Source organism: Triplophysa rosa, linkage group LG14, assembly GCF_024868665.1.
Source record: "Triplophysa rosa linkage group LG14, Trosa_1v2, whole genome shotgun sequence".
NCBI lineage: Eukaryota > Metazoa > Chordata > Actinopteri > Cypriniformes > Nemacheilidae > Triplophysa > Triplophysa rosa.
Window position 1 is genome coordinate 14,733,319 of NC_079903.1, and position 14,441 is coordinate 14,747,759.

Consider the following 14,441-nt stretch of genomic DNA (forward strand, 5'->3'; position numbering starts at 1 on the left):
TTATCTGAGAAGAGGCACTAGGGATTTAGCTGAGACATCCATCCCAAGAAAAATGCTCTCTTTGGTGTCTTATTCTGGCCAAGTCCTGCTTTTGGCATAACATGAGTTGGGATGTATTAGTGTGACGAGAGGATGAGAGAGATTAGGAACAGTAGTGCAGTTAGTCATCCAGTGGGAGGAGCTACTGTTCCACTCCGAGCTGTTCAAACCAACTCTACAGAGCAGATATAGTAAATAAACAAACCCTGTTCCTTGTGCAAAGCACAGCACACTGCTAGCATTACGGTGTGTATTTGTTTTTGTGAGCAAACATATACACATCATACAAACAAATGCATACAAACCCTTTATGTTCTTAAAGGCACGCACACATTCCAAAAACAAACACCTATAAATTCACCATGAAGGTAGACAAACAAGACAGGCAGAGGTCAGATTGTCAGACACCCTGTTCTCATGTTGAAATGACAGCAGTAACAGGGCAGAGGTGAACACCTGCTGTAGGTGCATCCAGTGCATCTGCGTGGGGTGTGTTTGGGGGAATTTTTTTGTTTTTTGTTTCGCTCTGTGAAAGTACAGTAGATGGATTCTGGTGTATTCATGTAGTGTACCTCATATGGAGACAGCAGGGGTTTGGAGAAAGCCGTTCCCCAGTCAATGGAAAGGCGGGGACAAGCTATCTGGACCCACCTATAGTAGAAAATAAGTGAGAGAAATAATGAACGTTAAATATCTTAAAGCGGAGGTAACATGCTATTCTTAGTCCCTTATTGGAAAATTCTCCCGGAAAGAGCACGCCCACGCGTCAGCGTGTACGTGCATAATGTAAACAACATGAACTTATAGTGAATTACAACATGAACTTATAGTGAATTACAACATTCACAGTCGTTCTAATTACAGTTCTGGGTCGGATTTGCAATCACAGCTGACTAGACCATCTGACTAATCAGATCAGAGTAGGCTGACAAAAAGGATTAGACGGATGAATCGCCGAACGAATAATTTGAGAGACAGTCAAGAAGCGAGGTAATAATAACTGCCTATTATTAGAAAATGAAAGTGTTTTTACACTGTGTATGTACCTAAACTTGTTGTTGGACACTTCATAAACCAAAGTAGGACCTTAAAAATCACCAATTATTTAAATTCAATTATTTAAATGATTTAAATAAATCAAATAGTTGTGATTTTTATGGTTTTGACTCATTGACAAGCTTCATTCAAAACTCTTCTAAAACAACTATAAGCGTACACCTGTTATATATTATCATGGAAAGTTCACGTGGTACATGGCTATGATAAGGATAACAGACAGTATTACTTGACAACAGACGTTCAAAATACAAAATACTTGTTAATAATAAATTGATTTGTTTATTGAACATTGGTGTCTTTTATCACACTGCCGTTGTTGCTAATGGGTTGTGTCGGGAAAGTAAAGAATGACCACAGGCAGAAAAGTATTTTCAGAGGTGAAGCCAGTTTTCTTCACCATATTATGCACTATTATTCACAATACACATGCTTCTCTTGCAATCTCTTTTTCTCACACTAATACACACACACACTTGAGGAGTCCGAGCACACCTCGGATCACAGGGAGAATGTGAATATGAGCAATATTGATGTGCAGACCTGATACTCTTTTCTGTAAATATAAGAGTAAATCTGCACTGCCCTAAAGCCTCCCTCCAAAGCATTATTAGACAACCACGGAGTCAAATAAAATAAAGAACGAGCGAGGGAGAGAGACGAAAGGGATGCTGAGGTGAGAAAGGGAGAGAGAAAGAGGTAGCAATAAGAAAGGTTAGGTGAGCAAAAACAACTGCACTGCAATGCTTCAGTCTCCATGGAGCTACCCTACATAGCGGCCAGACTGGGCGGTAGAGAGAGAGAGACAGAGAGAGAGAGAGAGAGAGAGAGAGAGAGACAGAGAGAGAGACAGAGAGAGAGACAGAATGAGAGAGAGAGAGAAACAGAGAAAGAAAGAGAAACAGAGACAGAGACAGAGACAGAGACAGAGAGAGAGAGAGAGAGAGAGAGAGAAGGACGGCCAGAAAGGAATAACAGTGACACGAGGGATGAGGCAGGGCTGGGTCGCGTGAAGAACACTACAGTGATCCCTGGCAGGCACAGCCAGGGAGTGTCAAGAGAAGCTGCATTTGTCTTGAGAACGTGTGTTATGAATACAGAAGCAGTGCTGAATTGTGGGTATTTTGATACCTAATGCAAATGAATAGAGCATCAACGGGCTGTGCACATTCTCACTATGCTAAATTCTACGCTAGGAGAACATAAAGTAGGGGTGTTAACACAAGACTCGTTCCTGCGTTAAAATAGCAAGCAGAGCCTGTTCTTTTTTTAACTGGATTTATCTTAACACACTGCCTTAAAGAGGTCACGTTTTACGTTCTTTTATTTTCTCCCGCAGTGAAAAACAAAAATGCATCCTGTGTAAAAAGATAACTCTGTTTACTCACTTTCATGCTGTGAGACACAAAAATACAGTATATAAACTTCTGTCGCTTTATGAACATGATTATGCATTTATGCCTTTATGCTATACTACTATGGTGGATAATGAACGTCCTCTGAAGTGAAACACGTGAAACAAGTTTGTAAAGGAAACAATTCAAATTTAGACGGCAAAACTTTACAATAAGGTTGTATTTGTTAACATTAGTAAATGCATTAACTAACATGAACTAACAAGCATGTTTTTATTAGCATGTATTTTATTTCTTTCTTTTGTGTTCTGCAGATGAAAGAAAGTCATACATGTTTGAAATGACAAAAGGGTGAGTAAATAATGACTTTGAAGGTGAACTATCCCTTTAATTCTGAATTTCTGTTCTCTCCTCTCAGGACAGACTATGGCTTCACCTTGAATGCTCACATCTGGGTGAAAAGAGTCTCAGTGAGTACTAAATTCATAATGTAAATCAGAGGGTTGCTGGTTTGAATCCCTTTCGGGAGTCTGAGGGAGTTCGCAGTACTGCTTCTGTTCCTCATGACCCTTCTCTAATCTCCGCCTTGAGCATCACACTTAATCCTCAGTGGCTCTGGGGGTTTGCATCATGGCAGGGCTGTTGCCAAATTATTCACACCCCCCCAAGGCAAAAGAATGAATGACAGTGCATTATTGAAACCTTTTCGATGTATAAATATTTAGAGTGAAACTGATCAGAGTGTGAAGACAAGTTATTTTAAACACGAATAGCTGCCTTTCTCGACTACTGTATGACATTGATTAATCTCACAGGGCCAGAAAGTACGTTTTTGTAAGTCATTCTAAATCAATGCAATAAAACGGTCGCTAATTTAAATAATGTCACAGTGGTCTTTGTAAAGGATCAAACAGCAAACACAAGAGACATAATGGAAAATATGTGTAGACTAAATGTGTGTATAAATGCATTTACACATATCACTATGCCCATATGCTACTGAAGGCTTTTTCTACACTCATTCTGGGGGAAGATCTGGGGAATACTGTAGAACGGATTTTAGCGTTATGAAATGTGTTAAAGGAAGAACTTCTTGAACAATAAGCTTTCTGCAGGGTTCTGCCAAAGCAAAAACAGTCATAACTGCAACACAAAGCAAAACATACAATTTTCCAAACGGTCTGGAAACGTTTAAATCCTTTAAGACACGGTTTATCTTATTTTGAATGTTATCGTTGACTGCAATGTTCTTCGAAAATGAACACGGAGTAAACATCAAGCAGTCTGTGGTAGGCCATCTGATTCTGACACAAAATGCAACAGCTGTTGGTCTTAACTCAGTGTGCATTTGGGAAAATCCCATCAGGGGTTCAGTCTAGTTCAAGAAGAATTCCCAAGCAGATATCATAAAATCACACGGAAAACAAAACAACATGTGCCGAGAACTTGTACACAGGGAATTCCAAAAGAAGTGGTGGTCTCCTTTGGATTATCCATATCAAGACCCCAGAGAAACAGGAAAATGTACAGACAAAAAATACATTATAAATAGTAAAATAAATATTTATCAGTATTTATAGCAGAATCGACTTTCAGATATGCAAACGCTGAGACGGCATCGGGAACCTCAGCACGCCACCAGATTCAATTTACAGGCTTATCAGCGCCAGCATCTGTCCCCCTCGCCTGAGACAGCCCTCGCTGCGGGGAGCCATACGGGCAGAGACACACTCCTCCGTCTGTCCGCATCAAGCCCATTCTCCCAAACCACTTCTGCTCGGTGGCATCCGCCAGTAAGAGAGAGGTCAAAGACGTGTAATGATGGCTGTTTTGCTTCCTCTGAAGTGGCCCCATCAGCATGTGAAGGCAGACCTGATGAGAGGACGTTCCTGCTGGTCCCTTAACCGCCAGGCGAAGGTGGGAGGCCGAGACTTCACATGAAAGAGTCTAATTGAAGGAGGAAGAGGAATGGAAGGCCTGTGATGGCTGCAGGGGGGGGGGTCCTCATACAGTACTTGTAAGAGCAGCCGCCCTGGCTGGCTCTCGCCTCTTGCCGTGGAAATAATGGATTTTAATTAGCCACACAACCTGCTGCACACAATAGCACACAATTAACCTTTGTGATCCACACGGAAATGGGTGCCTGCACCGCCAAACCTCACTTAAAACCGACAGACATGTGTAATTACATTAGGCTTACAATAAAGGGCACGTATATGTGGCAGGGAGAAAATCAGGTGTGAAACCCGTGGCGGTACCTGAAACTGATATTTATGTCGTTCACACTGCAGAATCTGAATTATACGATTTGGATTGATTTGTTCATGTCTGACTCAGATCTGTTTATTCTTGACAGTGTGGACAGCACAATATAGAGAACAAGTTCAGGGAGAACATGTATTTTGCATGACATTTCTTTTCAGCATTTCTGTTGTGCTGCCCTCATGAGTAATATCTACTGCAATTCATTTTCATGTCCCATATCGTCCTAATATACTAGATAAACATTAAACTTCAAATTCAAATAATATTAGATAGGTCAAAAGATTAATCGCGATTAAGACCGCGATTAATCACATCCAGAATAAAAGTTTGTTACATAATATGTCTGTGTACTGTGCATATTAATTTTGTATCTAAACATACACGCATATATTTAAGACAAATATATACAAAAATTATAAACATTTTAATATAATTAAAATGATTAGTAAATATAAATAAACACATTTATATATTTCCTAAATATGCATACATGTATGTGTATGTTTTCATAAATACAAAATTAATTTGCACAGTACACCGACACAGGTTTTATTCTGGATGCGATTGATCACGATTGACAGCCCTATTCTAAACATTACATTGTGTTCAATAACATTATGAAATCATTTTTCAAAATATAAAATAATTATAGACCCATCACTGACCAATGGACTAATATTTAATATATCTAATATTTAATATCTAACTAATATTTTCCCCCTTTATCTTCCATCCTGGAGAACCTGCTCATTTTCCTGTCATTGTGTAAATAAAGTTATAAAGAATAAAGTTTGAGAGCTTGATATTCACTTCGTAAAGCCTAGCATAACAGAAAAACCTCCCATTTGCTTTTTTCGGCATATGAATGACCTCCTAACAGACGTCAAACACACTGACCCGAGTATCCACAAAGATCTTGGTGTATTGAAATGAAGCAGTATTTTCAAATGTTGAAGTCCACTGGTTTCACATTCTCATTTCCAGGCCGAACATCCAACATCATCCACCAGACTAGGAAACATGCGTTTGCAATGGTCCAGGTATCAACGACGCTTCTCTGTCCAGCAATTACCCAATGGACGGTTCGATAAACCATCCAATTACGGTGGCGGCTGCTGGCAGTCAGCTGATACCTTCATCTCACATCATCTCATCTTCTCCAGCAAATTGACATCATCAGTGTGGCATTCATCAACGATCACGTTTCCCTCTGAAATGTCCTCCCGATGTTCTCTCTCTTCCTCCGCTAGGATATTCATTTCTGCCAGCATGACACCCATCACTGCGAGAGCCGCTGACATAGCCGCTCATAGATGAAATGAGAGGGAAAGAGAGAGACGTGTAACTTTCTTCTGCCTGCTTCTGTTACATATGCAGAACGAGAGCTGCACGACTGATAGGGATGTTTTTTCTTCACTTTTTAACACAACGTCCCTGACTCCTTCCACCTCTCTTTCTTTCTCTCACAGACCTTTTGTGGCCACGTTCACCCACTGCTCCATGCTAGGATGCTAGTCGTACCCCTCTCTTTTCCCCAGAGACAGACATCATGCAGACAGAGAGACAAGTCAGTTGAAGCTGACTTGAAAATATTTATATATCATATATTCTGTAATATAGTATTTTGTGATCTTTTTTGCCATAAATCATTATTATTAGTCACCTTTTATGTCGCAAATATCTAAAAATAAAAAGTATTAAAAAGTGCTTGTCAACTTTGACAACATAATGTATTATCATTTAGAAAGTAGAGTGATTCTATCAATTTTCCTAAAAATCTGCGAATTTGCACATTCAGAAGGACAGCCACAAGGTTTCGGAATTACAGCTACGTTATGCGCATTTTTATATTATGAAGGGAACAGCAAAATATTATCAATACTATGCAATATTTTAATAACAAAGAATTATTTAGTTCACAGTATTTGTACACTCAGACACTAGGCCAATACAAAACAAAACAAAACTCTTTCATCTTTCTTTCCATTAAACCTCCCTCAATAATCTCTCAGCCTACCACAGCAATAACCCGACAACGCCACAGAGGAGATGCTCACAAAACAAAACCCATGACCCCGTCTGATGCGGCTTGTGATATTCCTATCATAGTTACCTGGCTCGTCCTCAGGGTGTGCTAGGCCTAGATTAACCTGTGTGGAGGAGCTTCGTCGTGTGATGCCTGAAGTGAGCTGGTGTTTAATTGTGTGAAATAGAGGCCGTGACCGTGCATGTAGATAGGGGATGAACTTACACGTCCACGTCCGCGAAAAGCTCCAGCTTGCTGGGGAAGATTTCAGACAGAAGCACTCGAGTGCACGAGCGGCCCAAAAACTCTAAGCGAGACTCCAAATGCTGCGGAGATAGAAGTTACATCCAGAATTTCAAAACAGATTTACATAAAACACCTAATTTCATGCACAGAGCTCAAGGTCAGCAAGAACAGTTGCCAACATCATTAGGACGTGACAGTGTAGGAGGAAAGAAAACTGTTACAACTAAGAATTTCCAGAATTTATTGAAGAACAAGAAAATCTGTTTCCTATCGACTAATGAGAAATCTTCACAGGGCCACTGATGCTGCACTTGTGTAAACTGTTTTAATGAAGAAACCCTTTATGTTCTTCAAAGCTCCAGTATCAGGGCATTAAAGACAGTGTGTCGCTAAAACAAATAACCATTTTAGGTGTTGGATTCTAGGTTTTTATGACTAATTTGTTCAGCCTGTTTTGCTTTAATGACTTTTTATTGGTTTTCCACATGCCTATTTCAACAAATCACTAAAATATACAGTAAGAGAAGCTTTATAAAATCTTAAAAACATCACTGTATATCAATGTATTAAAAAAATTGTAAATAAAAAATATGACTGAGGATTAGTTGAAAGATTGAATTATAATAAAGTTGATAAACTAAAGGTCCAGTGTATGAAAGTTAGCAGCATCTAGTGGTGAAGTTACAAACTGCAACCAACGGCTCACTTCTCCCCTCACTTTCGAAGCACTACGGTGGCTGACACAGGACTAAGATGTTGTCATGTTTTCACTTCTTTGCAGAAAGATATAACATATTTAATGTACGAAACACGCTCTGTAGAGCAGTTTGTCGGTTTTGGGGAACTGTAGAAACAATATGCTGAATTCCATGTAAGGGGACCCACAGGATATAGATAGAAATAGCTCATTCTACGATAATACAACCATAACGCTTCATTATGTAAGGTCTTTATACACCTCTGAAGACATTGTTATGTATATTATATTGCATTTCTGTCAATAGATCATCCAAAATAATTACACGTTGGACCTTTAAAAGCAAAAGGTTAATGCAATGATCCAATAACCAGCATGAGTAGTCTTTGTATAAAAATGCTATAATGCACCTTTCATTTATTCATATTCCTTCACTTTTAATTATTGAATCCCCAGTGAAAGACGGGAGGAAAAGGGAATAGCAGCACAATTCCTACTTCAGGATAAAGCCTCGCATTACAAGACTCCCCACACACTTTGAAGTGTGAAGCCCATAGGACCACAAATATTACCAGCAGAAACCTGCCGACATCAGTGAGGAGGTACGCAGGTGAATGGTCGGCTTCAAAGCAGAACCAAAATAAAGGCGGCGAGTGGAAAGGAGTAGATTGTACTCTTCTGCTTTATTTATACTGTATGGACAGATTAGCTGGTTTAGTTAACCTTGAAAAGGTCACGACTGCACTTCGTACACAATGTGCGTTCAGGTGACAGGTAATAATAATAATACATTTTATTTAATGGCGCCTTACATGGCACTCAACGACAACGTACAAGCAATAAAAACATAAAACAATTAACATACTACTTAAAAAACACATAAAATGTCATATACTGTACATATGCCTGTCTAAAAAGATATGTTTTCAGATGAGATTTAAAAGTAGTGAGAGAGTCACAATTACAGATGTCCTGTGGAAGCATGTTCCACAGATAAGGAGCAGCAAAGTTGAAAGCCTAAGATCCCATAGAAGTCAGGCGCATCCAAGGAAGAACTAGGGAGGATGTAGATGATGATCTAAGAGTTCGAGAGGGGGTATAGGGTAAGTAGATCTGATAAATAGGATGGGGCCAGGTTATGAAGAGCTTTGTGGACAAGGAGCAGGATTTTAAATTCAATACGCAGTGTGACAGGAAGCCAATGAAGTTGTTGGAGAACAAGAGATACGTGATCCATTTTGGGGGTTCTAGTGATTACTGCAGCCGAGTTCTGTACTAACTGTAACTTGAGTAAGAGTTTGTGGGGGAGACCATAGAAAAGGGCATTGCAGTAGTCGATACGTGAGGTAACAAGAGCATGGACCAAGGTAGCAGTGCTCCTTGTTGAAAGGGCAGGGCGGAGGCGATTAATATTACGAATGTGATAGTAAGCAGACTTAGTAATCTTGTTGATGTGCGCTTCAAAAGATAGAGTACTGTCAAGGATAACCCCCAAGCTTTTAACCTGCATTGAAGGAGTAATCATAGAACCATCAATGGACATAGAGAAAGCATTGGTCTTGGACATACTATTTTTTGTACCTACAAGAAGTACCTCCGTTTTACTGCTATTAAGCTTAAGTTAAATTACAAACCAGGTTTTAACTTCAGACAAACAGTGAGAAAGAGAGGATGGAGGAAGTTCAGAAGTGGGTTTTGAAGATAAATCAAGCTGGGTGTTGTCTGCGTAACAATGAAAATGGATACCATATTTCCTAAAAATGGTTCCAAGTGGCAATAAATAAATAATAAAGGACCCAGCACCGATCCCTGTGGGACACCTGCAGTGATAATTGATGATTTAGATTTGAACTGGCCCAATTGAACAAATTGAGTACGACCGGAAAGGTAAGATGTGAACCAAATCAGAGGAGTACCAACAATTCCCATCAACTGCAATCTGTCCAAAAGGATTTTATGAGAGATAGTATCAAACGCTGAGGTTAGATCAAGAACAATTAATATAGTTAGAAGTCCTGAGTCAGCTGCTACTAGTACACAGAGGGTTTAATGTGGGATGTTACAAAGCCACAGCGTTTCTTGAATAAATGGACCGGATTTAATACTTTTATAATCTTGCGTAACATTTTTTGCAATAAAGTTGCCATCACGATGAATGTAGAACAGAGTTTTCAATCTTCTAAAAAGACGCAAAAATATTTTAAGGTTTTTTGAGGCTTTGGAATCTTCAAAGATTCCCCATTCACTATAATTGCATGGAACAATTATAAACAATTTCTGCTTTCCATAATTTTTTCCACAAAAGAAATGCATGCTGATCTGAAATGACATGAGGGCGATTAATTGTACCAATTTTTCAAACCTGAAATTCATTGCAGTCTTTTCAGCATCAATATGTTGTTCTGTATAACTTTAACATCAAACAAACTTTTCAAAAGTACCCCACAGAAACCTGTTGTAATCTCATCTGGGGTACATGTACATCACTGTTCAAAAGGGCATGCCATGAGCTTTGGGGATAAAACAAGATCACAGAGAGCTATAGCAGAGAGCTACAGCATAGAGCTACAGCAATCTCCCCAAGAATCACCATGACTGTTTGTCTAGTCGCTGAATTCCTCTCACTTCTCTCCTCCATGCATACCAATTAAAAGAGGATGAGATGAGAAGAGGGGAAAAGCTGCCAATACAAAGTCAAATCCAAATACATACAAATGAACAGATGAAAAGAGGCAGAGAACAAAGCAAGGAGATGGAGAAGCAGAAGGGAGGCAGAGAACAAAGCAAGGAGATGGAGAAGCAGAAGGGAGGCAGAGAACAAAGCAAGGAGATGGAGAAGCAGAAGGGAGGCAGAAAACACCGCCCCACCTCAAAAAATCGATTAAGACCCCTAGTGCTCTCTCTCTCTCCAGTTGAATGACGCAGGGTGTGTGTTCGTGAAAGATGCGAGGCGAGATTTTAGCACTGGTGCGAGCTGGGTAAACAGCTCATGAATCTTGAGGAACACAGACATTTTTAAACAAACAGGATATGTGTTGTATGAAGTGGAGTAGTAGACAGTCTCACCTCCAAGATTTTAGGGTTGCCCTGGCGACCGAGGGTGCCCAGGATGAGGCCCCATCTCTGGGCGGCGCTGGCTCGCTTTATGGCCTGCAGTCTGGTGGCCCTCATGGCCTCATGGTCATAATATTCTCGAGAAAACACTTTACTATATGGGTCATACCTGCAGATATAAAATTTACATACACATCAACACAACACATTATTAACAAACAATTGGATTGTTTGATACGATCTTTAATAATTTTACATAATTTTGTGTTTTTTTAAATCCCTAACTCATGAGACAGCTTTAGTAAAAAATCTGAAAGTCTACCACTGGTTTACCTGTATGCAGGTATCTCTGGGTTGGCGATCATGATGGATTCTAAGTGAAACCTTCCATCGCCAAGATATCTAAAGACACAAACACAACTCTTATCAGAGAGTGAAAATTAAGATATAGAGAAAGAGAGAATGTGTGTACATGTCTAAGTGGGCGGCATAAAATAAAACTCTAGATCCACTTTAATGGGATTTGTGTAACAAAATATCATGACTGAGTTCAAAAAGATAGTCTCAACCTAAAGACCAGAACAAAACCAACAAACCAAAGTAGCATCTCTAACCTCCAGTAAGCCATCAGGGTGAGAGCCACTTGCTCTGAAGTCACAACAACTCGAACACAAGAAAGCGAGTCTTACTCATGTAGGGTTATAGGCTACAATCCAGGCACTTTGCAAATAAACCCGTGTGACATCAGAATCAGAAAGAGCTTTATTGCCAGTGTGCTTGGACACACAAGGAATTTGTCTTAGTGACAGAAGCTTACAGCGCACATACAGGTTAAAAAAGTGACAAGGCACAGGTAACAAAAAGTAAAAATAAACATGTGAGAGACAATACACATTTGACAAAAAGGACAATATTAGACAAAAGAACAATAGGCAGTATATTGTATGAACAGATGTGCTATATACAAATTATACTGCGTTATATACAAGTTATGCAGGGGAAAGTAGATAGCTGAATATTATATCAACAACATATGTATAATAAATATGAGTAAATAGTTGTGTATTGCATTTTTTTAATGCACAGTAGGAGAACATTTAAATGTTCATGAGGTAGATGGCCTGAGGGAAGAAACTTTTCCTATGTCTGGCTGTTTTGGTGCTCAGTGCTCTGTAGCGCTGAAGAGACAGCAGCAGTGCAAAGAGAAAGTATGCGGGGTGTGAGGGGTCCAGAGTGATTTTGCGAGTTCTTTTACTCACTCTGGATGAGTACAGTTCTTGAAGAGTGGGGAGGGTTGTGCCAGTGATTCGCTCAGCAGTCCGGACTATCCGTTGTAGTCTTTGGAGGTCAGTTTTTGCAGCTGAGCCGAACCAGACAGTTATGGAAGTGCAGAGGACGGATTCAATGACAGCTGAGTAGAACTGTATTAGCATCTCCTGTGGCAGGTTGAACTTCCTCAGCTAGCGAAGGAAGTACAGCCTCTGCTGGGCCTTTTTGACAATAGAGTCAATGTGAATGTCCCACTTCAGGTCCTGTGAGATGGTGGTGCCCAGGAATCTGAATGACTCTACTGTGGCCACAGTACTGTTCATGATGGTGAGTGGGGGGAGTGCCAGGGGGGATTCTCCTAAAGTCCACTATTATCTCCACTGTTTTGAACGTGTTCAGCTCCAGGTTGTTATGACTGCACCAGACAGCCAGTTGCTCAACCTCACTTCTGTAAGTAGACTCGTCACCGTCCTGGATGAGGCCAATAACTGTAGTGTCGTCTGCGAACTTCAGGAGCTTGACAGAGGGGTCAGTAGAGGTGCAGTTGTTGGTGTACAGGGAGAAGAGCAGTGGGGAGAGCACACATCCCTGGGGGGCACCAGTGCTGATGGTACGGCTGTTGGATGTGAATTTACCAATTCTAACTAGCTGTTGCCTGACTGTCAGAAAGCTGGTGATGCATTGACAGACAGAGCTAGGAACAGAGAGTTAGTTAGTGGGTTAGTTCTGTCTGGATGAGTGTTGGGATGATGGTGTTAAAGGCTGAACTAAAGTCCACAAACAGGATCCTTGCATAATTCCCTTCTCTGTCCAGATGTTGACCTGGTTGCTCAGTAAGCAAACTGCAGGGGGTCCAGTAAAGGTCCAGTGATGTCTTTCAGGTAAGCCAATAATAGTCTTTCAAATGACTTCATGGCCACAGAAGTTAAGGCAACAAGTCTATAATCATTAAGTCCTGTGATTTTGAATTTCGTTGGGATGGGAGTAATGGTGCAGCGTTTGAAGAAGAAACCTGAAGACCGGGGTTTCAAATCTACAGTAAAACTCATTCAGGTCATCAGCAAGCTGTTGATTTGCCTCAGTGCTGGGGCATGGTGTCTTGTAGTTTGTAATGTCTTTCAGGGCTTTCCACACTGAGACAGGGTCATTTGCTGAAAACTGGTTTTTCAGCTTTTTAGTGTAGCTCTTCTTAGCCACTCTAATTTCCGTTGTCAGTGTGTTCTTGGCCTGATTGTACAAGATTCTGTCCCTACTCCTGTAGGCATCCTCTTTGGCCTGGCAAAGCTGTCTGAGTTTTGGTGTGAACCATGGTTTGTCGTTGTTATATGTTAAATATGTCCTGATATGATTAGGTCATGTCGTAAACAGCGCACAAACAACATTGGACACACGCACACGCGAACACTGATTATCCTCGGCGGTGCAGACAGGAGAAGACCTGCCATTGGTAATAGGAGTATATATTAACCTGGCAAACCTGATAGACGCCTTGGGGAATGCTACTACAATTAGAGTGGCTAATTAAGACACATTTATGAAATGCTACGGAACATACTGTGGGTGGAAAGCTCCAGGGTCCACAGGAGCAAAGGCTAAACCAACCATGCTTCACTCTGAAACACACACACAGTAAAACACACTTTTTATTGTTCATTTTTATTACCCTTCAAACACACCAGCTGTGACTGCAACCGAAGGCTGATGCCTAGTCAGTCAATGACTTGGGAACCTCTTAAAGGGAAAGTTCACCCTGTCATCATTTACTCACCCTTGAGTTGTTCCAAATCTGTATAAATGTCATTGTTCTGATGAACACAGAGAAAGATATTTGGAAGAATGCTTGTAACCAAACAGTTCTTGGCCACCATTGACTACCAGAGTAGAAAAAATTACAATGGTAGTCCAAAGTGCCCCAGAACGGTTTGCTTTCCTACATTCTTAAAAATATCTTCTTTAGTGTTCACCAAAACAAAATGTATAACATTTATAAAGCAATTTTTTTGGTAGTCAATGGTGGCCAAGAACTGTTTGGATACAAGCATTCTTCCAAATATCTTTCTTTTAAATATCAAGTCATTAGATGTACAGTAGTGTATGCTTGTTGCATTGGTGTGTTTGCAGTGTAAACTGCAGCTCAGCTTTAAGAATATTTTAAGGAGGCTTGGCCAAAAATGACACACAACACGAGCAAAGTTTATAAAGACAAAGCCCAGGAAAAATAATATAAAATATTACCAAAAGACAGGATCAACAAATATTAAAAACAGATAAAATTGTAGTAAATGTGAACGTTTTGTTTTTCCATGTATATATAATATTCCCTGATATGCAGAGGTTTGCCATTTTGCCAAATGATTTAGTCCAAAACATATCCTGAAAGTGTAGTTTTTTGTTTATTTTGTAGCAAACACATATTCCAGTTTTATCTATCCTG

The 14,441-nt window shown here is 40.1% G+C and overlaps 1 protein-coding gene across 1 annotated transcript in view; it reads right to left on the reverse strand.

Moving 5' to 3' along the window:
* The window catches only part of dph1 (diphthamide biosynthesis 1), a 75,842-nt gene that overhangs the window by 5,591 nt on the left and 55,810 nt on the right, over positions 1-14,441 (reverse strand). Inside the window, exons 7-10 of the mRNA XM_057351221.1 lie at positions 11,072-11,140; positions 10,751-10,907; positions 6,967-7,067; positions 612-690 (exon numbers count right to left, since the gene is read on the reverse strand). Of these exons, the coding sequence (XP_057207204.1) occupies positions 612-690; positions 6,967-7,067; positions 10,751-10,907; positions 11,072-11,140 (406 nt within the window). The remainder of the gene's footprint in view (positions 1-611; positions 691-6,966; positions 7,068-10,750; positions 10,908-11,071; positions 11,141-14,441) is intronic.